Source organism: Cavia porcellus, unplaced genomic scaffold (genome assembly GCF_034190915.1).
Source record: "Cavia porcellus strain 051 isolate PalLab524CR breed Dunkin Hartley unplaced genomic scaffold, mCavPor4.1 scaffold_18, whole genome shotgun sequence".
NCBI lineage: Eukaryota > Metazoa > Chordata > Mammalia > Rodentia > Caviidae > Cavia > Cavia porcellus.
In genome coordinates this window covers 70,300,926-70,326,837 of record NW_026947501.1, presented here as the reverse complement: position 1 = coordinate 70,326,837, position 25,912 = coordinate 70,300,926, and the positions used below count along the sequence as shown (strand labels likewise).

The following is a 25,912-nucleotide window of genomic DNA, read 5'->3' as shown; positions in this document are numbered from 1 at the left end:
TTTTACGTCAGGATATCTTGTGGTGAAACACTATTTTGCTTAAATGGTTATGTTTTGACCCGCGCTGTTGTGTTGTTATGCCCTCTTTTACCTCAATCCCCCTTTTTAAAAAAAAATTATTTACTTTTTCTTTTTATCTTTTTATTTAAGGGAAAAACAAATAAAAATAGCAGGATACATTATAGTAACCTACTTTGATTTCCTATTAACTTGATTTGAAATCTGTATTGTCCTCACCATTTTGTTTTGACTGATTTTCCCCTATTCTGCTTTGCTTGATAGTACCAAGTTCGAAAGTATAGGCAACAACTGTGAAGACAATAAGATTCATTATGATGCCCATTCTGGTTGACTATTATCTTCTTTTAAAGTCCTGTAATGTCTCCAATGCTTTGGTTTTATTCTTTACTGTTTTGTTCAATCTTATTATAACTGGAAATTCTTCTTAAAATAGCAAGAGGCAGTATGGTAACCATTGTTGATCACCTTGTATTTTGTTTTTACATTATCTATTATGTCCATCTTTTTGATTTGACTGACTCTGTTCTGATATGTCGCATTTAGTTTTACTCTCTTCGAAAAAAGTAATAAGAACTGTGGGAGTAATAAAACCCAAAATGTGTAATTGTCATTGTACAAAAGAAAAGAAAGTGCTCTATAGGTCATAACTGCATATATGTTTAAGGGTATAAGATGGATAAACATATTACTGAGTTTTTTTGGATCATTGAACAAAACTGTATGCACTCTCACTGTTTGAAAGTCCACTTTATATGCTTCAAATTTGTAACTTGAACAACTATTTCTAAGATGAGAATATGTAATCTATTAACTAGTGATTTCTTACTGTTTATTTTTAAAATTTTGTATTACTTGTATCCTTTTTCTGTTTTTTTCTTTTTCTCCTTAAAAAAAAAAAATCAGCCTAGGCTGTTGGGTGTCAGGCCTTTTGTCCTAGATACAAGGAACATCATTAAGCCACTGGGCTGCAGGGGAGCTGGGGAATGTGGTTGCCCTGGGCTCAAGGCCCAGCTTCAAACCAAGGCTCCTGTTCCTATGGAAGAAGAGGTCTCACCTGTTTCTGCTGGCAGGAAAATGGTGCTGTTTACCGAGTTCTGTGTCCACACAAAGCCCGAGATGCCTCAGGTTTGCCTTCACACGAGGCCAGCACGAAGCCTGGACAGGGCTCTTCCCAGGGAGCAGCGTTCAGTCTGGAAGCTGCCATCAGGCCAAGGGGTACATGGGAGCTTTGGCCTGTCCGATTCCACCCATCTGACAGAGTTTCGCACCTAGGACCTGGATGATGGGTGGGAGTGGGCCTTTGGGGCCAGACAGCCGGGGAGACCCTGGTCCTTAGGTATCAACCAGGACAAACTCCCTTGGGACCCAGTGAGTGGAGGCAGCTGGGTGTGGCTGCCAGGGCCAGGGGTAGCACAGAGAGCAGGACATCAGCCAGGCCAGCACGCTGTCCAGGCTGAGGACAGAGATCGCTGACTGCCAGGTTCCCCTTCTCGAAGCTTCCAGCTGTGGAGTGATCAGGAGCTCTGGGTGCCTGGGTGGGGACAGTGCCAGTTCCCCTCCCAATTCTGCCACCTCCTACCTATGAGACTGGGGAACTTGCTCATCCATGGCCCTTCAAGAATTGCTGTTTATGAATGGTCATTTGCATAATTTATTTACATGATGATGAGGGGTGGGGCCTAGTCTCCACTGAAGCAAGGGGCAGAAAGCCACTCTGCAGGGGGCGGAGTCACCTCCTACAGCAGCTGCCTCTGTCCCAGGGGGTATGATCTTGGGGACTCTCCAGGGGACTAGAGGGAGCTTTGGCCTGGGGCTACTGCAGCCTTGCTGATCTCAGAGAGGGCTCCACACCAAGGCCTGCTGAGAATAGGGAACTTTTAGTCTTTCTTCTCCCCCAAACCTGGCCTCTCAGGACTCCCAGGTACAGCTCCCCAGAGCTCAACCTTGATCTCATCCAGGTTCCCTGTGGGACAAAGGCTACGTCCCTGAAGTCACCCCTGCCTGCTGGCTCTCCAGCCACCCAGCCACACTACACGGGAACTCCACAAACCCCGATCCTGACCCGCTGCCCAGGCCACGCCACCCACGCCTCTGTGGGCCCCAGCCCCCTCCCTGGAAGCCTCCCCTCCCCTCGGGGCCTCAGACATCTGGGCCAACCCCATAGGCTCGGGATTCTCTGGAGGTGGCTACAGCAGCCTGATTCAAACCATGGAATCGCAGGCCCCTCCCCAGCATAACGCCCCAGTAAATATTTGTGCAAGGGCGACAGTGATACGTCAGAGGCTGAGAGTTAAGGTGGACGGGCCACATTTCATATCGACAGTCAGATGCTGGCTGGGCGTTTCTGGCTGTGTGGTGAGGATGGATGAACTCCTGGACAGCTGGCTGCATCCTGTGGACCAGGCCACCCACTCAGTTCCAATCCAAATTTTAAATTCTTTCCATGCCAGCAACGTCTTTACAGTCTGCTGGCGAGGGCCTATCTCTTGGTCATTCAGAAGTTTTTAAATGTTTAACCTCTTTTTAAAAATTACCAAATGTACCAGGCGTGGTGGTGCATGCCTGTAACCCCCCAATTGGGAGGCTGAGGCAGGAGGAGCACATGAGCTTGAGGCCTGACTGGGCTACTTAGTGAGATCCTGCCTCTCGGGCAAAAAATTGCCAAAAGTTTATGGAGCATGCACTCATGCTGGACTCTTTTCTAACTGCTGTCAGAAAATTAACTTCTTTTCCCATCACAAATATTCAGTGAGGCAGATCCTGTTATATCCACATTTTACAGATGAGGGAACTGAGGCCTTGAAAGCTGGGACTTGCCCACGGTCACGCAGGTAAGAGGCTCAGCTGCAGGACCCCGATCCAGGCACACTGTTTTTGAAAGGCAAGGACACCTTTGCTACCTGCACCTTGGAGCTCTGTACAAGTTGGTTTCTCCCACCCATACCTTTCAGGGTCCAGGAAATTTGCATTTGAAATTCCATGGAGAAGTTATGGGAATTCTAGTGCGCTAATTTTAATCTACCACTTCCAGTGCTACCCATGGCAAGGACAAAGGCACCGAGGTGTATCTACAGTAGTGGGGAGCCAAGGGGTCCTAAGTCCAGCTGGGGTGATGGTCAACTGGAACAAAAGCCTCAACCCAGGGCCAAACCCAGATTTTATTCATTGGTGAAGAGGGCAGTGGCTCGGGAATGAGTGACCATGACAGTAGCAAGAAGTACGTGAGCACTAAGAGCTGGGCATAAAGAGAAGGCCATGGGAGACCAATCTGCACAGCACAGCTCGAGGAAGTACTGGGGCTGGTGCTGCAGCATGGATGTGTGACCCTTTCTGTCCTGGGAGTCACAGCTTCTTCTCTTGCGACTCTGTCCCAGCCCGCAGCATGGAGCCTGGCCCTCCCTCCAGCCCGGCTCACACAGGCTTTTTAGAAATCACAAGTGGGGAAACTGCCTGTCCCTTGCTTCAAAGACTCCACACCAGCAACTGGCCAGACTGACTTACATTGAGGGGATCAGCGGAAGTCCTGGCCAGCACCGCACCCAAACAGTACATGAGACAGGTAGGTTTAGCCAGGATGGAGAGAATTGTTCTTCTTCAAGGAGGGCCATCCAGGTGTCCACACGGGGACCCTAAACCACTGCCCAGCACACAGAGGCCCGGGCACAGGTGGTAGTGGAGACTCTGGTCAGTCCCTGACATCCTCTCCTCCAACTGGGGCCATGGTTCTGTGGGCAGCTGTGGACTCAGCACTATGCTTGCCAGGGAGAGCATGGTGGCCTGGGATCCGCTGATCACACGGGCTGCGCCCTCCTCTCTGAACCCTGAGGTTGTCACAGGACCTGAAAAGACTTTGGGTTTCCAGTCTGTGGTGCACTGGGCCGCAGAGTCCCTTGGTCACCATCACTGCATCTCTAGCCTCACAACCTGCAGGGTGGAGAGGGCAACCCAGCTGGCCTTTAACCTCATTCCACTGTCCAGGAGGAAAACCAGGAGCAAGCTCCTGTGTTTCTTTACCTTGAGGGGTCTCAGGTGGACCCTGCTGGGCAGAAGGGATGTGGCTGCCTGCACCCATGTTATACACAAGGCCCAGAACAACCAAGTCTGGTGCGCCCTGAACCAGCCAGTACATCCCCAACCTGACCTGCGGGGGTAAGGGGTGGTATAGGACCTGCTCCCACCCCCAGGGGAGAAACTAAGAACCCCAGGGCCTGAGCTCACCCACTGGGTGGGGCTGAGCTGCTCCAGCACCCCACGTGATCCAAGCCCTGGATAATCCCTGGATTACTATTATGCACGGCAAGGCTGGACCAGGGCAGCAACCGCCCAGCTGAGAACCATCACTCACTGTATCTCACCAGGAATTCAGGCTGCAGAGACCCTGTGGCCATGCATACTCCTCTCTGAAGAGCTCCCGGCAACTGGGCTGACACTGGGTGCGCTGGTGCCAGGTGCCCCTGCTGCCCCCACCCCAGGATCCCTGCACAGACCTCAAGGGCCCCTTGTGCTTCTTGGCAATTGGGCATCGACTATGTGAACACGGGTTCTGCCGCTTACAACTCCAACTGCCCTTGTGTTTCACTCACAGGAGCCCAGCACCTACTGGTGGGCATGAGGGGACAGGAAAGACCGCCTTCGAACACGAGGACAGGTGTGAGACTTCATAAAAGCTCTTTATTTCAGCTGCTTTAGGACCTGGACCCTCTCCTCCAGGGCAGTCTGGCTGAGCTCTCCTGGGCACCAGGAAGGACGCTCTGGGCTTCCTGGTTCCCAAGGGGTGGCCTCAAGGAAGCTTCTTGAACTCACTCACCACCTGCTAGACCTGATTCAGGCTGGGGCCCAGGCTGGGGACACACTGGTCCCCACTGGTGAGGCCTCAGCTCCAGGACAGGCTGTAGGCAGCTGTGCAGGCCCCAGGACAGGCCCGCAGCTGTCAGGGCTTAGCAGTAACCAAATAAATAAGAAATGCTGCGGACACACACTTGGTTTTTTATGAAACAAACCCGACAGAAGTAAATAAAGGCCAATGGAGCGTGTGGGGGGAGGGGATCCATCTGTAAAGTGCTTTCTGGGACAGGGGCTCTTGCTGGTCTGGCCTGCACCCCGGCGTCCCTGGGAGGGTGAGGGTCACAGTAAAGACTGCATGCAACGTCTAGGAAGCTCAGCGTCCCGAGGGATACAGTAAAGGGACCGCCAGCCCAGCACTGGGGTCTGGGCAGCCTGCACATGAGTCAGGTCCCCAGGCCCCGGTCTGCACTCGGGGCACATGCATGCCTGGCGTCGGCTCACATGGCGGATAGGAAGGGGAAGAAGAAGAAGTCGAAGGCGAACTTGAGGGCACCGTGCACACTGCTCCGCCAGTCATGCTCGATCTTCACATGGCGCCGGGCGGGCTCAAGCTGTGCCGCGCAGTTGAGGCAGCTGATGGCCTTGAGCTCGAAGACCGGCCACTTGCTGCCCAGGCGGCCCTCCAGGATGGTGCTGAACTCGATGAGGCTGCCCTGGCGCAGGCTGAGCAGCACACCCTTGAACTCACTGCTGGCCCGCAGCACAATGTCCTTGGTGATGTCATCCTCCTCGTGGGCGCGGCTGCCGTCGCCCAGCGGCACGCCCACCGTGATCTCAAACTTGTAGCGGTCAAACTTCTTGATGTGGCACGGGTGCTTGGCCAGCAGCTTGAGGCGGCACAGCTCCTCCTCAGCCGTGGACGCGTTGCCGGGGCTGCAGGCTGGGTAGGCCTCGCCATAGAGGCAGCGCATCCAGTCACCGATGAAGAAGGGCAGCATATTGATGGCCGACTCGGCGCTGTTGTCGATCTCTGTCACCCGCACGTACTTGAAGCGGCCTGTCCATGTGACCCGGTGGCCCTGCAGGTGGCTGCACAGGATCTGGGTGCGGGCCATGTTGGTCTCCTTCCAGGCCCGCGGCCCACACAGGTGGCTGTACTGCTGCCAGGTCAGCGTGGAGTTGTACACCTTCATGCCCTCCGAGCGGTACACGTAGAACCAGCAGAAGAGCCCGATGGCTGTGAGCCACACCAGGATGAGCTTGACCACGGAGCTGCGCGTCAGTGACTTGAGCAACTCCACGGCAGAGAAGCTGGCCTTGGTCCACCAGCGGAACAGCAGGGGCACGCTGCAGACTGCCACGGTGACCAGGATCTTGGTGAGGTCCAGGGACACGAACCAGCGGGTGAACTGCACCACGCCCATGAGTGCCAGGCCAGCCACCAGGATGGGCAGGGCAAAGAGGAAGAGGAAGTAGCCGATGGAGGCGCGGACCAGGCCCAGGCCGGTGGACTCCAGCAGGATGACCACGGTGAGCTCGCACCACATGAAGCAGACCAGGTAGGGCACCAGGTAGCAGTAGACGCCCTTGAAGCTCCGCAGCTGGGCCATGCGGAAGAAGAGGTAGAGGAGGTGGATGTAGAGCACGCAGGGCAGGCTGATGTTGAGGGTGACAAAGTGGCCAACGGGCACGGTGTAGAAGGTCTGCCCAAGCATCTTCAGGTAGTGCCCGTCCAGCGGCAGGGTGGGCAGCAGGGACAGCAGCCCGGCAGCCACCTCAGTGACCAGGGCCCGCCTGGTATAGGGCTCGGCAGAGCTGCTGAGGCTCATGTAGCTGGTGACGGTGAAGAAGGCAGCGATGACGGCCAGCTCTGAGCAAGGGATCCAGTCCTTGCTGGCCAAGGGGAAGGAGAAGATGACGAAGACGACGGAGAGCAGGAAGTGGGCGTAGGGCTCCAGGTGGTTCCAGCCGAAGTTGACCTCGGCCTGGTCCACATCCAGGTCGGGCTCAAAGCGAAGCAGCAGGTCGGTGAGGGTGCGGAAGTTCTCCCAGGCCTTGCTGTCCTGGAAGACCTTGAGGGTGCAGATCACCATGGACACGAAGGACAGGTAGAAGAACACCAGCGGGATGCAGAAGGCAAAGAAGTCGATGGTGAGGTTGCTGATGATGAAGAAGAAGATGAGGGCATTGATGTGGTGGGTGGGGACGATGGTGGACAGCCAGTGCATGCCCGCCTTGGAGGCCACATCGATCAGGTACTCCTTGATCTCCATGATGGCATGCAGTGGGTACTTCACCACCTGCGGGGAGACAGGAGCTGGAACCAGTGGGCCTGGGGACCCCTCAACGCCTCAGCCCCCTCGCCCTGTGCAGAGTGAACGACCCGCCTGCCTGCCCGAGCCACAGGGGTCCTCCCACCCGCTCCACCCCACTCCGCCTTGCTCCGCCTGGCCAGGCCTCCTTGGGCCCAAGCTCTGCGTGGTGAGAATCATGAACGTCAAGTCATAAACTATGACAGGGAAAGGCGCATGCCAGTAAGGCCTCCGCAGAGTCCTCCCTCGCCCCGGACACATGGATCCCATCCTTTTCGTCACTTTCTGCAGCAGCCCCAAAGTCCTCCTTCCTGGGTGCCTTTAGTCGCAGGGTTGTGGCTGCCTGGCTCTCTGGAATCCATTCAGAGCACAGTGGATGCGCATGCAAGGCACATTTTCACAAGGTGCCTTCCAGTGGGCACCAGGGGGCAGCACTGTGTGCTTACGGTCACACAGAGGAAGGGCTCCCAGAAGGAGCCCCTTTGGAAAGTGGCTAAACAGGGTGGGATGAGTGTGTTGGAAGCAAGTGGGGAGGATTTGGAAGTGGCTCAATGTGTCTTTGACTGGGATAAATTTTTAAAATATTTTAAAAGTTTAAGAGCCAGGTGTGGTGGTATACCTCTGTAATCCTAGCACTCAGGAGGCTGAGGCAGGAGGATCGTTGTGAGTTCAACACCAGCCTGGGCTACAAAGTGAGCTCAAGGCCAGCCTGAACTGCATAGGGAGACCTTGTCTCAAAAGGGCAAAAAACGTTCAACGCCGACCATACGTACACTTCAATCACATCATGTGCGGCCCATACTGACCATTCCTCTCCAAGTTGCCCTCAGCCCTGCAGGGCCAGCCCTGTCTTCTGGCCTCAGCCCTTCTCTGCTCAGCCTGCCTTCCACCAGGTTCAGGTCTCAGCTGTGCCTGCTTCTCCCTGGAGACTTTAGGCACCTGGACGAAGCCACTGTTGCTCACCTCATCCTTGTCTCCGGCCTCCTGCTTGGGAGGACGAAGCCCTAGGCTGCCTGTCGGGAGCCAGGCTGCAGCTGTCTCCCACTGCAGCGAGAGCATCACCCTCCCAAGGACCAAGGGTCATGGGACCCCCACTCCACAAGGCCATACGAGGCTCCAAGGCTGCGGTGTGAGTGCCCTGGGCCCTACCGTGTCCACCAGCTTGGCACGGTGGAGGCAGTGCCTGCCTCTTGACCAAAGCTGGCTTTGGCTGCAGGAGCCGAATGAGACCCTGAGAGCCAGCTGCCCACCCCGTCCATCACCACAGGATGCGTGAGGCACCCCCACGCTGTTCATAAAGAGGCCACTCCTCACAGCTTTGTCAGGCCCAGAGCCGCCTCCCAAGGGCACAGAAGGGTCCCACTCATCCCCCAGGAGACACCCACTGTGCCAGGGCACAGTGGGGGGGCGGGAAGAGCAGAGGGACGAGGCCCTGGACAGCCCTGAGGTGTGGCATGAGCACAGGTGGGGGTCCAGGGAGTGCGTACTTAACACATGCATTTGACCTTCATTCAGGAAAATCAACAAAAGTGAAGAATAGGGCTGTAGAGAGCCAGGGTGAAGCCTGCTCCGTGCAGGCTGAGGGACCAGTCTTCACTGGCCAAGGAACAGGACAGGGTGCCGTGACTGCCACCAGAGCCCGTTGGACAGCCTGAGGGGAGGAGTGGCGAGGAAGCCCATGGCTCCCTGCTCGGTTGGGCCTGCGGGATGAGATGATCGCTGTCTGGGCTGATTTCCAGGGACTTAGTATGAAGCACGTGAGGCTCATCTGTGCTACCCAGTCGCCTTGGAGAGGGCCTGGTCTGCGCTGCCCCCTGTGCCTGGGCAGCAGGGCACAGCTGCAGGTCGTCTGGGGCGAGCTGCACTGGAGCTGGGGACGCTGTGACGTCTGCTGCCTCTGCTCTGCGGGCTCTCAATAGGAGTTGGCACAGGTCTGGACTCTGCGGGCTCCAGAGGAAGCGTGCATCCTTGTTTACTTCTTGGCAGAAAACCTGAAGTCGCTCTCTCCCTAAAAGGACCTCCAGACTCAGCACTGGCTCAACACCCTCTGCGGTGATGCATGCTGCTCAGACCGAGCCCGGGAAGGATGTCACTAGTGCTCACGCCGGACACCTGGCCCAGCAACCCTTCCCCTCTGACTACACTGGCATTTTCCAGGAACCACAAGTGGGCACCTAGCTTCCTTTTCAAGAGTGGGATGGGAACCAGGGGTCCTGTCTGTGAACCCAAGCTCCACAGGACCAGGCACTTTGCGCCCGGCATCCAGACCCTACAGTGGCCAGGTCTCTTATCCTGGACATGATGCCTGTCCAGGAGGGAAAAGGAGGCCTGTAACTTGTTGCCCCAGGGGAACTCCTGATCCAGGTGCTCCTCGGGGACCCCCACACAAGTCCCTGAGCGTCTCCTGTTCTCTGCTGTCTTCTCTCCCATCTGTGTGCTGTGCACACAGTGGCTCCTGCCTGGTGCCACTCAGCTGACCATCATGCCCTGCTGCGAGCCCTCTGTCCTGCCAGTGGGCTTATTGGGTTTTCAGCAACTACATGCACAGCCCAGGAATGCCAGGCGACAGAGCCCAAGGGCTGCAGAGTGGCCCCTGTGCTCGGAGCCTGTGCTGCCTGTAGCCTTGTCTGGGGCAGGAGGTCTAGTCCCTGGGGACCCTGGTGAGTAACCTCCAATCCAGCCTCATGAGCTGAGCCCGAACTGCTTCCTGCCCTGGCTGCTGGACACCTGCACTTTGCTTATGGTGGGTGCCTTTGAGGAGCTGGCCCGGCCTGTGCACATAAGGCTTCTCTACACGTGAGAAGCAGGAAGCCAGAGCCTGGCCTGCTGTCCACAGGGCACTCTGTGTGGAAAGACACTTGCGGGGCCGCAGCGTGCTTCCCCTACGCACATCCGCCCACCATGGCTGTGTTTGTGGCCCAGCTGAGTAAGAGGGAGGTGGCCTCCTGCAGATGCACCTCCACACAGGACCCAGGAAGTGCCTAGGCATGAGGGCTACAGCTCTGGGACGTCTGTGACGGCCAGGACCTCCCCATCACAGCTTCCCCGTGGCACCAGCGCCCTGGGCAGGGACAGGCAGCCACTCACCCTCTGGTGCAGCGGCAGGTCCTCAGGGCCCTTCCCAGCCAGCTCGTCGTCGTCGTCATCATCGTCCTGCAGGAACAGGTTGGTGGGGATGATGCCCTTGGCGTACTTCTTGGTGATCTCCACGAAGTCGTCCAGCGCGATATAGTTCTTGGCTGAAGACCAAGAGAAAATGGCTAGGGCCTCCCGGACTGCCAGCCATCCGGGATCGGATGCGGATGGGGGGTGGGGACAGTGGCCTGGTCCTGGCTGGGGCAGGAGCCAAGCGAGTTCAGGTGCAGGACTCTTCCCTGGCACGGAGACCAGTGATGACCGGCCTCATGGGGACAAGGGACGGGGATGCCACATGCCAGCCTCTGCTCCGTTAAGTGACCGTCCTCCCAGCTCCTAATGCCCAGCGTCCTGCACCTTTGAGCCACTCCACTGCCCTAAAGACGCTTCCCAGAGACTTCCAACAGGATCAGGAGAGGCCCTACTGTGCACAGACTAGTCCTCCATCCAGCACAATCTACAGGGCCCACTGTGCACCCACTGACCATCCAAGCCAAGCACTTCTCCAGGGACTGGACAGACAACGGCAAGCAAACCCTCGTGTGTGCCTAGGCATGGGGGGACCATCTGGCGAGAGGGACAGACATCAAACAAGGGGCCTGGTGTGCTCATTCCTCTCCCAGCACATCCCTGGCTCAGCCTCCTGTTAATGCTGAGCAGGACCCTTGTGGTCCTTGGCCTCGCCTCTTCTGGAATGGAGCCCAGGCCCTAGTCTGTGGACACAATGTCCAGCAGGGTGAGCACTGCCCATAGAGGGCAGGAATACATCTTCCAGTTTCCTAGCCCTGGAGAAGCCCTGCTCAGTGCTCCCCAGATCTCTACCCCCTCCCCAGACCCTCACACCCCTGTGGCTGCCCACTTAGGCTCTGTCATGCTGTCCCCCTGCCTAGGGCACCCACCCTTGCTGTTGGCCTCTCTGTCCGGCAAGGATAGTCACACTCTTTCCAGTGGCAGAGTCCAGGTCCTGGTGCCCCAGACACTGACAACCACGGGCCCTACACCCGGAATCCATTCCCCAGCCCGGGACCTGCGTGCTGGAGGCGGCGGGCACCGGGGCAGCAGGGGAAGTCCGGAAAGCCCTACTCACACTCGCTGCTGACCAGGCGCTCCAGCATCCGCCGCTGCTTCTGCAGGACCTTGGGCACAGGGCCCGGCTGCCCGACTCCATCTGCAGGGGACAGGGACGGCTGAGAATTGGGGCTAGTTTTCTCCTAGTGGCCTGCAGCCCCTGGGCTTTGGGGCCCTCCATGGGTCACCAAACTCGGGAAGCACAGAGCCTGAGACCGTCACTGGAGTCCACAGGCCTTGCAAGGGCTGACACACCCCCCACAGGGACACAGCAGCGCTCTCATTGGGCAATGGCCCTCCTCCCCCGGGTCACTGGGGCAGCAAGTTTCTCTATGCTTAGCCCTGCCCAGCCCAGCTCCTGGCTCAACCTGCCCTCACCCGTCTCCTCGCCCTCCACCCTGTCCCTACGGTGGGCCCGAGCCCGCGATGCTGCCCACCATGCTCGTTGACCTGCCCGACGTTCTCCAGCAGCTCCGACACGGCCACCTGCTTTTTCCTCTTGGGGTTGAGCTTCCAGTACATGACCAGGGCGGCTTTACGCACGGCGCGCTCCAGGTCGGTCTCGGAAGACAGCTGCCTCACCTGCAGCTCATTCTCGGCTGTGATGCCTGCGGGATGGGCAGAGGTGGCCATGAGTTGCTGAGCCCCTCAGCCCGGGCTGCCTGCACTGGGAGAGCTGCGCCTAACGAATGGCATGGACACGTGACCCAAGGACATCCCGGCAGCCAGGCATGGTGGCACATGCCTGTAATCCCAGCACTGTGGGAGGCTGAGACAAGAGGATCACAAGTTCCAGCCTTGGCTCTCAGCAAGACACTGTCTCAAAAAAAAAAAAACCAAAAAAAAAATCACCTTGAAAAAGGGCTGGGGACATAGCTAAGTGCAAAGGCCCTAGACTCAGTCCCGCACTGCACCGCGTTAAGGTCTGTTCCATGCTGTGTGTGATAAGCACAAAAGGTTTTTACAATCTAAACATAAACCACCATTGAAAACAAAACATCTGTGACCGATTTCCTCCCTCCCCAGGTTTGGAACTGCAGGAAGCTAGGCTTGGGAGCCCAGGGACGGCGCTTTCCTTGGGCAGGACAGGGTGACAGCCTACCCAAGGCCGGGGTGCCCTGCCTCCACCTGGAGCTGCTGGGACACCCCACCCCACTCACCTCTCCTGTCTGCCAGGCAGCGGCGCAGCAGCTTCACTGCCTCACGCCGGCCCTGCTTGGCCGACAGCAGCAGCCAGTCCACGGCCGTGCAGCTGTTGAGCTCCTCGTCGGCGGTGTCTGCCAGTCGCAGATAGTGCTTCCCCACCTGCAGGGCGGGCACCATCACCAGGCTGCTGGACCCAACCCACCCAAAACTCGGGGTGGCAGGAATGGTTCCCACTGGGGTCCCCTAGAGACGGTGCTCTTGGCTCCTCCTTAAGCTGTTCCTGTCTTGTGAAGCCCAAGGCTCATCATGTAGATGGAAGTTGAGTGATGGCCGGTGCACTGAGCGCCTCTGCAAGCAGCCAGGGGCACAAGCCATCAGGATTGGAGAGGGACCAGCCAGCCAGGGACAACACTGCCCACAGGCCAAGTGCTTATTTTGTTTTCTGTAAATAAAGTTTTATTGAAACACAACCATAGCCACTCTTACACAAGCTGTGGACATGGCAGCTTGTTTTGCGCTCTACGAGAAAGCTGAGTTAAAACCACGGTACTCACTACTTGGCCTGGTCCCATCCTCTTACCCTACAAAAGGACAAATAGAGACCCAGGTCACACACAGACCCACGCACATTAGGGTCCTATGTCCTGTTGGCCTGGGGACACTGGGCAGCCGGATGCAGGGCCTCAGAGCCCAACACAGCTGCAACCTGAGGACATGGGCTCTTTGTCCCTGGTTCAGCACGGAGCTGTCCTGATCCTCAGGGATGTGTGGAGCGAGTGTCTTCTGGGTGACTGTCATCACCTACTCGAGCCAGGCACAGGGGGACAGGCCACTGCTTGGGACGCATCCACAGGACCACTGTGGGATGATGAGGGTAGCTGGGCGGGGTCAGAAGCTGCCAGGCCTGGCTGTGTGACCTGGGCGGTCACCAAGGCTCCCTGGCCTCACTGTCACCTGGGCAGGCTGACCCACCTCCAAGGACATCCCAAGCCCAGGCCTGAGTCGGTGACACAGTGGCACACAAGGATGGGCAGCCCCACCACACCTGAGGATCCCTGTAAAAAGCTAAGGACACAATGAACAGAGAGGGATGCACGCCCCGTCCCTGGGCACAAGCCCTCAGCCAGGCTGGTTGGGCAGGGGCTGTGTCCCCAGCTTCCCCTCCATCACCATGGTCCTCACCTCGGTCTGGGCCTTGGGGTCTCCTGCCTTGGCCTTCTCCAAGATCTCCTCAAAGGGGACATCCATGTTGCCTTTAATGGGTCCTGGGAGAAACAAGCAGAACTGTCACAGGGGCTGTCATTCCCGGAAGAGCAGGAGACAAGGCAAGAGTGGGCTTCAGCTGTGGCTGATCCTTCCCGTAAAACCCAGGCTAGGTATAGTCCCAGCACCTGGAAGGCTGAGGCAGGAGGATTGCTGTGAGTTTGAGGCCAGACTGAGCTACATAGTGAGACCATGTCTCAAAAAACAAAACAAACAAAAATCAGGCTACATATATAGAGACAGACACAGACAGGGTGGGCGGTTTCCCTCCAAGCCTGCACTGCTGCCCTCCCTGGCCCATCAATCCCCAGCAGCTCTGAGGGGAACCCTGAGTCCCACCCCTGACCCCTCCATTTAGGCCTGCTCCCAATGGGCTGTAGTTTGAGAGCTTGTGACCTACAGAACAAAAACCCAGCCAACGGAGTGCGTCACAAAGGGAGGGTCTCCTGTGGACACCTCAGGGTGCTTTTTACTTTAAGGCCAGCAGCCTGGCCTGGAGCTGCCGGATACCGGCCACCACCCAGCTGGGCCCCACGCAGAGGAACTCAAGCTTGCAGTTCTGCAGGCTGCAAGCCTGAGTCTGGAGTGCAGCAGAGTGGGTGTCCGCCAGAACTCATGGTGCACAGTCACACCATCTTGCTGTACACTCAGGGGGCTGGGGGAGCCGTCTGGGGTCTCTTTATGAAGGGCCCAATCCCCCTTCCACCTGCAGGACCAGGAACATCACTCCTATGGCCCCCGCCTCCTGGTTGTCACAGGCCAGCTGAATTTCCGGTCAAAGGGCCAAGAGTCACACATCTTGTGCTGTGCTCTACTGTTCCAAGTCACCCCAATTTCCAAAGCATCGAGTGACTCCATCCATTTCCCCAACAGTGGGGATTATTACAATAATTGAATTTAAAAAAAAGTCATTGTTACCAGTTTCTTTGATTTAGGAAACCAGTACTCACGGGGAGCACCTGGCTTCACGGGCTGGACTATCCTGCCCAGCTCCATCGTCCAGCTTCTGGCTGAGTGTGGAGGGGCAGGGTGGACAGAGATGCCACTGTGAGCAGCTCCTGCAGTTTCTGCCTGTCCCCCAAATCCCATCACATCCTCACCTTTGGCCCAGCCACTGAACAGCTACCAGCTCCCTGGCTGGTGGGTGGATTCCGCAGGGGAGGAGATGGTGGGCTCCGTGGGTCACCCCAGGCCACATAGGGCAGCCCCGGGTGCTTCCCCAGCAGCCCGTCCTATTCTGAGCTCCCCAACACAGCTGGCACTGAGCCATCTGCTTTTGCTTTGTCACTGTGACCACTCGGCTCCGACTGAGTTTGTTCTGTTTTCAAATGCAGGTCAGATGTTCTTACAAGAGTGAAGCGGTAAACACGCAGCCCCTGAACGTGAAGCCACAGCTGTCTCTACGGTGCTGCACCCCCAGCTCCTCACCTGGGAGTCTTCTGGGTCATACACCCCCAGGGACCCACTTCCAACTGCAAGTCTGCTATGGCACCCCCAAAATCCAGTCACCTGCCCAGAACGCTACTCCTGAGCACACAAGACTCCTGAGGGACATTCAGACAGAAATTGTCACAGAGGTTGCAACAAAACCTGCTCACCTGACTGCCTCATGTCACTTGCTGCCCTGGCCTCTAGCGTCTGTTCCTGTGGCACAGGTGGCCGTGAAGGCCTGAGGGGGTTGTGTGCCGGGCAAAGCGCGGGGTATGCCCTTGTCCCATGGGAACCAAAATGGTGGGGAAACAGGGTTCCTCCTGCACAAAGGAGGCCCCGACACAGGGCAGGGAGGACCACCAAGGCTGCACATGGGGAGCTGGAGTTATCAGGGGAGTCTCCACATGGGGCACTCGGGCCATCCCACATCAGGGTATGACGCTGTCTCTGAAACTCCTGAGGGGACACAGTGAGGCCGACACCTGGGACAGGGACGGAGGCTGAGGGTTCTCCCACCAGACACTGATGGAGCCCTGGTTCAGGGCTGGCCTGGGTACCAGGAGCTCAGAGAGCCACCTGCCAGGACAGCCTGAGGACCACATCCTGTCTGGACAGGTGCTAGGGTAAGCAGGAGGTTAAAAGTAACAACCAAAGGGTGCACAGCCAAGGTCCCCAACGATCTGGACACCGTCTGCACAGGAGCCTGGCCAGGCCCAGCTGGGGACAGGTCACAGTGGCCTTTCAGTCATCCACATCATTCTGCGCCAAGACTTGCACTCCTCAGGCTCTGCCCGGGTTCCCTGATGCCCCTCAGGTCTCAGCCCCACTCCCCAATGCTCAGCTAGCCAAGGACCCACCCCCTACATCTTGGGTGTGAGGAATGCATCCTGCCCAGGGCCCAGCACTCTCTGCTCCCTGCCCAGGCACCTCTTCCAGCCTGATCCACATGGGCAGCAGGTCCCCATGTGCCAGGAGACTGGCCAGGGACACATGCAGGACAGGAAGCACAGATGGTAACCTGCCTCCAGCCTTTCCTGAGAACAGGGACTGCAGGACCAGCCTGGTGCTGCCCATGTGCACAGGCAGGGGCCGCCTCCTCTGGGCAGCCTTCCTAATGCCCCTTCTGGGAGCCCCAGGAGCTGCACCCCAAAGTCACCAGCACGGATTTAGCCTCCAGGACACTGGGACTTGCCCAGGGCTCCTGGAGGACAGGGCTGGGTCTCGGCCCCTGTGACTGATCCTGGCCTGCCCTGTCCCACTTCTCATGCACTTCCTGAGGCTGTACCGTGGAGCTCCCTGGCCACGAGCGACCCAGACGCGCACTGAGTGTCACCCTGGTCACTGCCGGCCCTTGCAGCTAGCTATTCACTTCCACTGGGGACAGAGCCAAACGCAGACCACATCTGCTTCCTGATCACCGTCTCTTACTCTGGTAGCTGCTCTGCGGGCTGTGTGGCCTTACTCAGATTGAGACCCAACCTCCAGCCCTGGCCTCTCCCTGCAGCCAAGAGGCAGCAGACCAGGTGGCACTTGTGGCCAAGCCCAGGTCCCGGAGCCAGGCACCTCGGAGAATCTTGGAGGCAGATGGAGGAAGACGGTGATTGTCCAAGGAGATGGCAAGGACTGAGGGAGCCCCCCTCGGCCTGACTGGAACCCCCTCCAGCTCTGCCAGTAACAGGAGAGGTAGGTACTCTGCCGGTCACGAGACTCTGAGCCTCAGTTTCCCCACACAGGCCCACTGGGCAGGGTCATGAGTTGCCCTGCAGGCAGGAGGGGCTGGGGGCACCATAGGTCAGAAGCCTCCGTGTGGCTGGAGCAATCACTGCAGGCCTTGGGCCTTGCTCAGGGAAATGGATGACAGGGCTGACGTGAGCTGGAGAGAGGGGGTGAGGGAGGTGACCTGATGATGGCAGAGGGGACCTCTTCATGTGCGCTCCCCAACTGGAGTGCGAAGGCCCCCAACCACCCTGCCTGAGTGACAGAGGAGCTCAGCACATGGGGGACATGAGAGCCATGGGTCTTCTCTACTCTGCACAGTCTGTGTACTGCAGGGCTCCCTGGGGAAAGGAAAACCTGCACTCCGGACCTCGAGGAAACACAGCCCTGCTGTGACTGCTGCCGCCCATGCGCTCCAGAGAGCGTGGAGCTCTGTCCCAAAAGCGGACAGTGAGGCACGCAGTGTGGGTCAATGGCACTGACTGGAGGGGACAAGCCCGCTCCCATGTGGCTCAGGACCCATCATGGGGACCTCTGGCCCCAAGTCACCCCTGTGCACACACTGAGCCCTGCCCCAGGTGCGCCCTCTTCCTCCCAGCTTCCACGGCCCCAAACAAGCCCTGCCCCTCTACCCTCGGCTGGTTGCCAATCCGTTCTGGTGCCGGAATCCTTCCCTCAGTTTCAGCTGTGCTCCATGCCTGCCAGGGACAGAGACACAGGAGAAGGGAGACAAAAGCCAGCTGTGGACACAGAGAGGAGCACTTCCCATGAGCACCTGGGGCAGGGAACAGCAGCGGCCACAGAGGAGCAATGCCACTGCTTGGGAATGCGTGTGCCACCAAGTGTGAGCGCGCAGGGGCAGCAGCTCTTGCTGTGGCCCGAGGTCAGGAAGCACCAGAGGCAGGAGAGCCCTGGGTGGGTGGCACATCTGGGATGGAGGTCCCCGGACGGGCCTTGAGCAGGTAGGAAAGTGCTGAGCCCAGCTAGGGCCTCTCCGGGAGGAGAGGCAACTCAGGGCTTCCGACAAGCACCCAGGGGCTCTCAGAATAGGGTACTGAGCACCCCACGAGCCCTCACTGCATCTGCAACCTGCGGCCTATGTGGGACTGCGCACAGGGGCAGGGGCAGATGCAGGGTGCAGATGTGGTCCTACGGCGATGACCAGGGGTTCCTGGGCCACCCGCACCTGCTCACTGAATAGCATGGCCACTGGGCTTCCCAGCTCGCCCCTTACCAGCTCTGTCCACTCCTTCTCGGCTCTTGGCATGAGGGACCTGGGGCTTGGTGGGGGCAGCTGCTTCTCCAACATGCAGGCCAGGCCCAGCCTGAGGTCCTGAAGCTCGGGGTGCCTCGCTCCCCTCCTGTTCCACAGAGGCAGTGGCGTTGAGCCGAGCCCGTGCCTGGGGCTGTGGTGGTGGTGGGGACTGTAGGTCTAAGGGGCTCAGTGGAGATGTGCCGGAGTCCATCCTGCCTGGGGGAAAAGCAGAGGGTCAGAGGCATGCCAGGCTCCAGCCTGCTCCAGCTTGCAGTTTTGGTAAAGAGAAGAAAAAGCTGGGTGTGTCAGCACATGCCTGTAAAACCTGCACTCAGGTGGCTGAGGCAGAAGGATGGCCACAAGTTTTTGAGGCCAGTCTGGGCTCTAGAGCAGAGATGGGCGGCGCAAAAGAGCACTCTGGGATCTCGTGAACTCACAGCACTGCAGGCCCAGCCCCAGGTCAAGGAGACTCATTCCGGCCCTCCTGCTCCATCTGCTCAGGGCAGCTCAGGCCCTGCATCCCCACCTCCCAGCAGCAACCATGGGAGTGAAGCACTGAGCTCGGGGCCTGGCCAAAGGGCAGGACAGGGGTCCCTAGTGGCAAGTCACCCAAATCTGCAGAAGCGACATTAGCTGGGACAGTGAATCTCTGCAGATGTAATTAAGCTGAAGATCTTGAAATGGATCATTCTGGATTCAGGTGGCCCTAAATCTAGGGACTTGTAAGAGACACATGAAGACACAGGATGCTTCCTGAAGGCTGATGGCCACCGCCTGTCACTGGAGAGGGGCAGGGACAGAAGCAACCAGCTCGGTGCACACATGAATTGCTGCAGCGTAAGCCACCAAGTCCCTGTGACTGCTCACAGGGGTTCTAGGGAGCACATACCCTGGTACAGAGCACACAACCATGAGGAAGTCAGACCCAATCCTCTGGCCCTGGGCCCTCCCACAGGGCCCTAGTCACAGAGCGAAAGTCCCAGAGTTGTCAGCACACACTAAAGAGCAAATGGATGCACAGTGTGGTGGTGACACTGGAAGGGTCTTCTGGAACACACCAGAGAGCACAGCTGATGGGCCGGCAGGCTGGGGATAGGTCAGCAACCACCAGGCCCATGAGCTGCTTAGCAACACTGAAAACAGCTCCTCAACTCCATTAAGTGCACCTGTGTGAGCCGTGGACCATGGAGCAGAAAGCTCTGGAGGACCCAGGGCCTGGACCAGCGTCCAGGGCACAAATCCAAAAGCTGTCAGAACTGTACACAGAAGGTGTGGGGAGACTGCCTCTGCAAGCTCAGGGTCACACAGGGAAACTGAGACACACAGCCAGGTGACTCTCATATTAAAGTGGGTGGCCCTGAGCAGCCTGTGGCCCTGCTGCACCTCCATGTCCTCGTTGGGGTGGGACATCACCTTGGCGACTGGGTGTCTACCCAGTGGGACCAGACACTGCACTGTATGAGGTGGCTGATATCCCCTCTCCAAGCCCTGCCCCGGCCCAAAAGGGTGGTGCTGGATGTTTCTGGATACCACTGCCACTGAAGGGACAGGGCCAGGTCCCATATGCCAGCCCCACACAGCTCCCTCCTGCTCCACTCCAGACACCCACAGTCCTGAAGAGCAGATCTGTGTCAAAGAGCAGCCAGGATCTTCAAAAGGAAGCGTTGCCTCCTTTTTTTCCCTTTGTGGTCCTGGGGATCGAACTCAGGGCCTTGTGCATTCTACCTCTGAGCTACACCCCGGCACGAAGCTCTCCTAATTGTATTTTTTTGTCTTTTTTGAGACGGGGTCTCACTATGCAGTTCAGGCTGGCCTTGAGCTCACTTTGTAGCCCAGGCTGGTCTTGAACTCGAAACAATCCTCCCACCTCAACCTCCCAAGTGCTGGGATTACAGGCGTGAACCACCACGCCCGGCTCGAGCCCTTATTTTAAAACATCCCTGCAGGGGCTGACTCAAGCCCAGAAGCAGTGGCCAGGCCTCTTGAATTCGAGCATGGGCCCAGGGCGCTGCCCATTAACTGCAGCCTCCCGCAAGCTTTGTGCTGAATCACAAGGGCAGACCCCAGGGGCCCACGGCCAGCGGAGCAGGGAATGGGCACTGGACAGCCAGGCACACAGAGCCACAGCTGTGCCGGGTGGAAGGCCACACTCTGGCTCACCCTGTCCCGTGGTGCCCATGCCAAGGACGGCGGCAGAGGGTAGTCACCTCTACCGGGTCCTGGCTTCTGACAGGAGGGCAGTGCTCATCACCACGGACACTAGCTCAGCGTGTCACAAACTTCCCCACAGGTCCCGCTCTCTGGCAGATAAGCGTGACATCATCCCTGTGTCTGGGTGGAGAAACTGCCTAGCCCTTGACTGTCCCCCCATTTCACAGCCAGCAAACCGAGTCCCAGACAGATGAGAGACTTGCTCCAGGCCAAACAGCTCACAGTGCCAGGGCCAAGATTCGAGTCCAAAGCCTGAGCAAGTGTACTTGTGACAAGAGAGCCTTTCTACCTCCATGGGCACCCCACCCCACCCCTTCACCCCAGAACGCTGGCTGCCCCGCACCGCAAGGCACAACTGCTGACCTTGCTCTTGGGAGCCTTTCTGCACCCCCCCCCCCCAAGCTGGGCAGCCCCAGAGCCCACTGCAGTGGTGCCTCCCGGTAACTCCTCCGGGGTCCTGTTTCCTTACACAGCCGGCCTCTCCGGCCTGCCTCGCTCTGCGGCAGCAGTGGGAGGGACAGCGCTGTCCTGACCAGGGACATTATCACCACGGCATCGATTTAATCTCAGTATCTGAGTTTCCCGCCCGTAAGGCAGGGGCAGCACCTTCTGCATGGCTGCTGTGGGTGGGACAGAGGTGCAAGTGCTCGGTGAGCTGTGAGGCACTGAGGAAAACTCTGAGTGTTTCTCCCATTCAACTAAAAAAAAGTCTTAAAAAGTCAGCCAAAGTGAAACCACTTAGAGGAAAACCTCCGGTCAGCAAGGGATGGATTTCCGGTCCATGGAGGACTAGTCCTGCCCGTGGTTGGACACCGAAGGCCAAGAGGAATCCATGCAGAAAGGACCTGTGTCTACTCCCTCCTTCCTGACCAGTGCGACCGAGAGCCCAGAGGGCAGGGACTGTGTAACAGGGCTCGGGCTGGGGGCTTAACGTGCGTGAGTCGGCCTGGCCCTGGAAGGAGCCTGAGCAGGGACAGATGTGGCTGTCAGACTTTAAGTGAGTCCCTCCCTAGATGCAGGCATCCCTAGAGGACAAGGACCTGTCACCCCGTCTGTCCTCCTCCCCTGACCCCAACTCCCCAAGGGGCAGCACGATGGTGCCATGGTGTAAGATCCTGAAACACGGAGGGACTAGCATTCCTTCCCCGTGAGTGCCAAGGCATATTTTTATCCCATCCAAACACAAACGCCAGCACCAAGGAGCTCAGCTGAGAAGCTGCCACCCCTGAGGGAGGGTTGCTGTGGCCACTCAACTGCTGAGACACGGAGCAGAGTGACCACGTGTGACCTTCCACCGGAATGCTCCACGCTCACTGCCCAGGCTGGCCCTTCCATTCTCTGTGGGGCCACCCCCTCCACCTCGGAGCCAGAGGCCAAGATGACCAGTGCCTGCACCGAATGGGAATCACGGAGACACCTGTAGGGTCATACACAGGGTCCCCCTCGCAAGTGGCACCCTTGGCATCCACAGAGGGAAGAGTAATGAAATTGAGGACATCTACAGCCACAAAACGTGATCTCATATATCGAGGTGTGAAGACAGAGAAATGCTCAGAGGACACTGTTCCCAGGGTAAGCTGTCACCCTGGCTATTTAGGTCAAAAGCAAAGTTACCTGTAGAAACAGATGGCAGAAAATACCCCTTCCCCATGTTAATCTTGTTGTCTCTGGGTGAAAATTCTCTTAAAACTATATTTCTTTGATTTTCTTTAACGTGCAAATTCACCCCCCCCCCCCGGAAATGCAGCAAAGTGTTATTTTAAAACCCACCTGTTACCAAGCCCCAGGGAAGCAGGCCCCAGCAGGTCCTCAGCCTGCAGTGCCTCCCTGGCCTGACCCAAGCACAGGACTCAAGACAAGGGCACAAAGCCCTTGGTAGATCCCAGGTACCTATTTTTGCCCAGAGTATTAAGGGCTGAACCAAGGAACATTTCAGCCTTCCCTAATGTGGCAAGGGGTACAGGAACACAGAGCAGAACTAGGCCTGCTGCCACACCTGGCCCCTGCTCTGGGCCGGTCAGCAGGCGTGGGCTGAGAGGAGGTGTCCAAGAGAAGAGGTGGCCCAGGGACAGCGAGCCAGCATCATGGCTGGGAAGGCGCAGGGCCTTGGGATGTAACTGCTGAAGGGGAGACTCAGGAAGGAGAGGCTCTGTGAAGGCACGGTAGGTCCTGGAAGCCTGAACACCACCCTCCCGCCCCCCACCCCGCTGTGCCAGGCCCGGATGACTCCTGCCCACAGGCCTAGCAACAGCAGCTTAAGGAGCATCATGGCTGCCTGGTCCAGATGTGATTGGGGAGATCCCAGGAGGGCTGGGGGCTGTCCAGGGAGAGGCGAAGAGCCCAGGCCAGGGCAGGCAGGAGAGACAGGTCACAAATACAAAGCCTGTGAGGCACTGATGGCACAAAGCCATTTCTCCCCTGAATACGAAGAACAGGGGACTTCCGGGAAGAACATGGCCTGGCTCAGGCTGGGACTACAGCCCACCTCCTGAGTGAGGGAGGCGGGAGGGAACGCTGTGCCCTGCAGACAACAAACCGTCCTGTCTACCTATTGGTGCCACTAAAGTCCTGTTGGGCATCTGACCTGCAGCATTGGCATTTCTGGGGGCCAAGACTGGACCGGGTTCCCTTTTGCAACCAGCTCCAAAGGCTGGGGTGAGAGCAGCCAGAGCTGGAGGGGTCCTACATTCTTCCTCCTGGGAACAGAGGTGACACAGGGACTTCCAGCCAGCCCTGCCCAAGTCTGGAGGAGGCAGGAAGAGAGCCAATGGAATGTAAAGAACTCTTCCTAGATTCAGAAGCAAAGGGCTCCCTGGGCCCCCTTTTCAAAGGTGGATGTCTGGTTTCTGGGCTCCCCAGGGGATCTGGGGCACAGCAGCTCTGAGTGATGGATCCTGACAGAAAGCAGGATCCTTTTACAAACTGTAAAGCCCTGGGCTAAATGCCAAAGGTCATTGTCCAAGGTGAGGGGAGGCGGAGCCACACTTGCTGGGGCTCCCAGACCTCTCACATCCTCCTCCTCTGCCCCCAGCTTTTTGTATCACCTGAGGACTGTAACTCCTATCCCAGACCACAGAGAGGGCCAACGATGGGGGTGTGTGTCCAGTTTCTTGAAGTTTCCTAAAGTCAACTACAAGACAGAGGTAGGAGGACACTCCTCCCTCACAACCAGGAGGTTGGGCAACGTTCTCCAGAAAGCTGCACCTACTGGACTAGAAACTAAATTCCAGAGGGTGGGATCCACACCACAGCCCGGGTCATTGGAGGAGAGGGACAGGGTCGCACCAGACCAGGTCCCACCAGGTAGGGGGTAGGGTTGTCCCTTTCCTCTCCCCTGTACTGAGGGGAGCCCCGACCAGGAGAGGAACTGTCACACGACCTCTAGGTAGGCTGGCGGGGTTCAGTCAGCTCGGATCCCGCAGAGTACTAAACCCCGATTTCCCCTGCAGCCCTCTCTGGGGCCTGTATTTTCCAGCGGGCAGGTGGGTTCGAAGGCGGCCCTGGGTCCCCTGGGACTGTTGGGGGCAGTGCATGACGGGGCAACTTGTGGGGGGCGCAGGCGGTGTGCCTGCTTGCCGCCAGCAGCCCTGTCTCACGCGCCGCTGGGCTCCCGAGCCGCTCTCCTCACCCTCAGGGGGATGTCGCCGTGAGTTCGCGGGCGGAACGGTGCTGCAGGCGAGGGCCTGAGAGACCTGGTCCGAGGCTGCGAGAGGGGCGCGCGCTCCGGGAGGCCCCGATCGGCCCGAGTAGAGATCACCTCGGGCCCCGGGGAGCAAGCGGTACCCCTGGTCCTCCAACTTCTGGAACTTGCAGAGATTGGGGAGGGGGCGGCCACTCATCGACTCAGAAGGGGAAACCGAGGCACGCGGCGGCCGGCGCCTCCCGGCAATCGGGACTCTTCTGCCCCAGCCTGCTCCCCGCGACCCACCTCGAGACTTGTCCTTGCCCGAAAGCACTCACCAGCCGCGAGTGGGCCGAACGCGGTGTCGCAACGCCCTCTGGCCTCCAGGCGCGCCGCAAAGTTAGTCTGGAGCCACGGGAGGCGCGGGAGAGGAGAACCGAGCGCGGCCGGCGGGGCGCTGCGGTAGAAGCCGGCTAGCTCGGCCTCCGGCGCCAGGGGGCGGGGATTGAGGGCGGGGTCTCCGACAGCTCTCCACTCCCGTTGCGGCTCCTACGGCACAGCACCGACTCGGCCCGCTGGAGCGGTCAGAATGCCCGCCAATCAATGTGCACTTCTGCCAATCACAGCACGCCTCGCCTGCTGAGGCTGGCTCTCCTGAGCAGAAGGTCTCTGGGCATCTGGTGGGCGGGGCCGCCCTAGCGAAAGTTTCCGAGCGGAGTCGGCCCGAACTGGCTCTCCCGAGCCCCGCCCACGGGACGTCCTGCAGTAAAACCAAGACTGAGTCAGTTGCTGAACAAGTGGTTGGACTCACTGACAAGTCTCAGTCCCGCCTCCGATTGATTATACTCGCAGCTGTGATTATTAACAAATAGATTTTGCACCCTCGAATTTCGGTACTGCTGTCCATACAGAGGGCTTTGCCAATATAGCAGCAGGGACAGAAAAAAGTAGCTTTAAATCCACAAGATCAGATGCAGCGGGGCACAGTTCCCCCGAGGGGATTGCAGCACGCGGGAAAATATGCGTTAGTCCAGGGAGGGGTGCGTGGAGGCTCAGGCGGTCGGGAGATCGGCGCTCGAGCCCGGCCTGGAAGGGAGGTCTTGTCTGTGGGCTCCACCTCTGGTCTTCGGAGCCAACCCGCGGTGCCGGTGCAGGGCTGGCGCTGTCAGAGTGCAGCTCCAGGTTCCCCAGAGGCTGCGCCGCCCACGGATCAGGAGCTAATATTAGGGGTGGACGGGTGGGCTCTGTTCATGGAACACATTTTCTCCTGCACCTTGTCAAAGCCGCTCGTGTCCCCATCTGATGAGTCTCAGTTCCTCGGTCCCCATCTTCTGCAACCCTGCGTGGCTCCCAGCGGCGGGAGGAAACAGCGCTCTGAAGCCTGGCTCTGCCCGCGCCCTCTGGCTGGGTTTTCACGTGAAGAGGTTTTTAATTTCATTCCAGGGACTCTACGGGATAGGTGACGCTGGAACCGTTTTTTATTACTGAGAAGATTGTACGTGCGGTGGGGTGTCACGGGGTGCTGCTCTACAGGTCCGCACTGGGTACTGTTGAAATCCGAGCACACACCTGTCCCCTCGCCCCTGTCATTCCTTCACGGTGAAAGCGTTGGAAGAGCCTTCTAGCTTCCTGACACACACAGGCTATGTTCATTGTGTGCAGCCGGCCTACCATGCAACAGTACATCAGAAGGAACTGCTGTGCTGGCTCACCATAAGGGCGCCCATTTATCAGCCTCTCTCTTTCCTTCCCTCCCTTCAAGCCATAGCTTGTTTCTTAACTTTTGTTCTGTTTTGTTTTGGTGGTGGTTAGGGGAACGGAACACAGGGCCTCATGCATGCTGGCACTGAGCTGCACCCCCAGCCCTAATTCTTAATCTGGAAAAGCTTCTGTCTCCCATCTATTTTTTAAGAGTTTAGAGATCTCTTCTGAGTTTCTTTTATTTTT

General features: G+C 58.0%; 1 protein-coding gene across 2 annotated transcripts; it reads right to left on the bottom strand.

Annotated features, from left to right (window-relative positions):
* Window positions 1-4,672: 4,672 nt before the first annotated feature.
* Wfs1 (wolframin ER transmembrane glycoprotein) lies at window positions 4,673-24,475 on the bottom strand. 2 transcript variants are annotated; one of them, XM_003464363.5, is made up of 8 exons: window positions 24,304-24,475; window positions 18,112-18,344; window positions 13,650-13,732; window positions 12,482-12,626; window positions 11,759-11,929; window positions 11,341-11,421; window positions 10,206-10,357; window positions 4,673-7,106 (listed from the first exon to the last, which is right to left on the bottom strand). In XM_003464363.5, exons 2-8 carry the CDS (start codon window positions 18,341-18,343, stop codon window positions 5,304-5,306), a joined length of 2,667 nt encoding a protein of 888 aa, XP_003464411.1. In that variant the 5' UTR covers window position 18,344; window positions 24,304-24,475; the 3' UTR covers window positions 4,673-5,303. The 2 variants fall into 2 exon arrangements, with proteins under 2 accessions (XP_003464411.1, XP_005001246.1); XM_005001189.4 differs by having other exon boundaries at window positions 18,112-18,348; window positions 24,304-24,463.
* Between the last annotated feature and the right edge of the window lie 1,437 nt (window positions 24,476-25,912).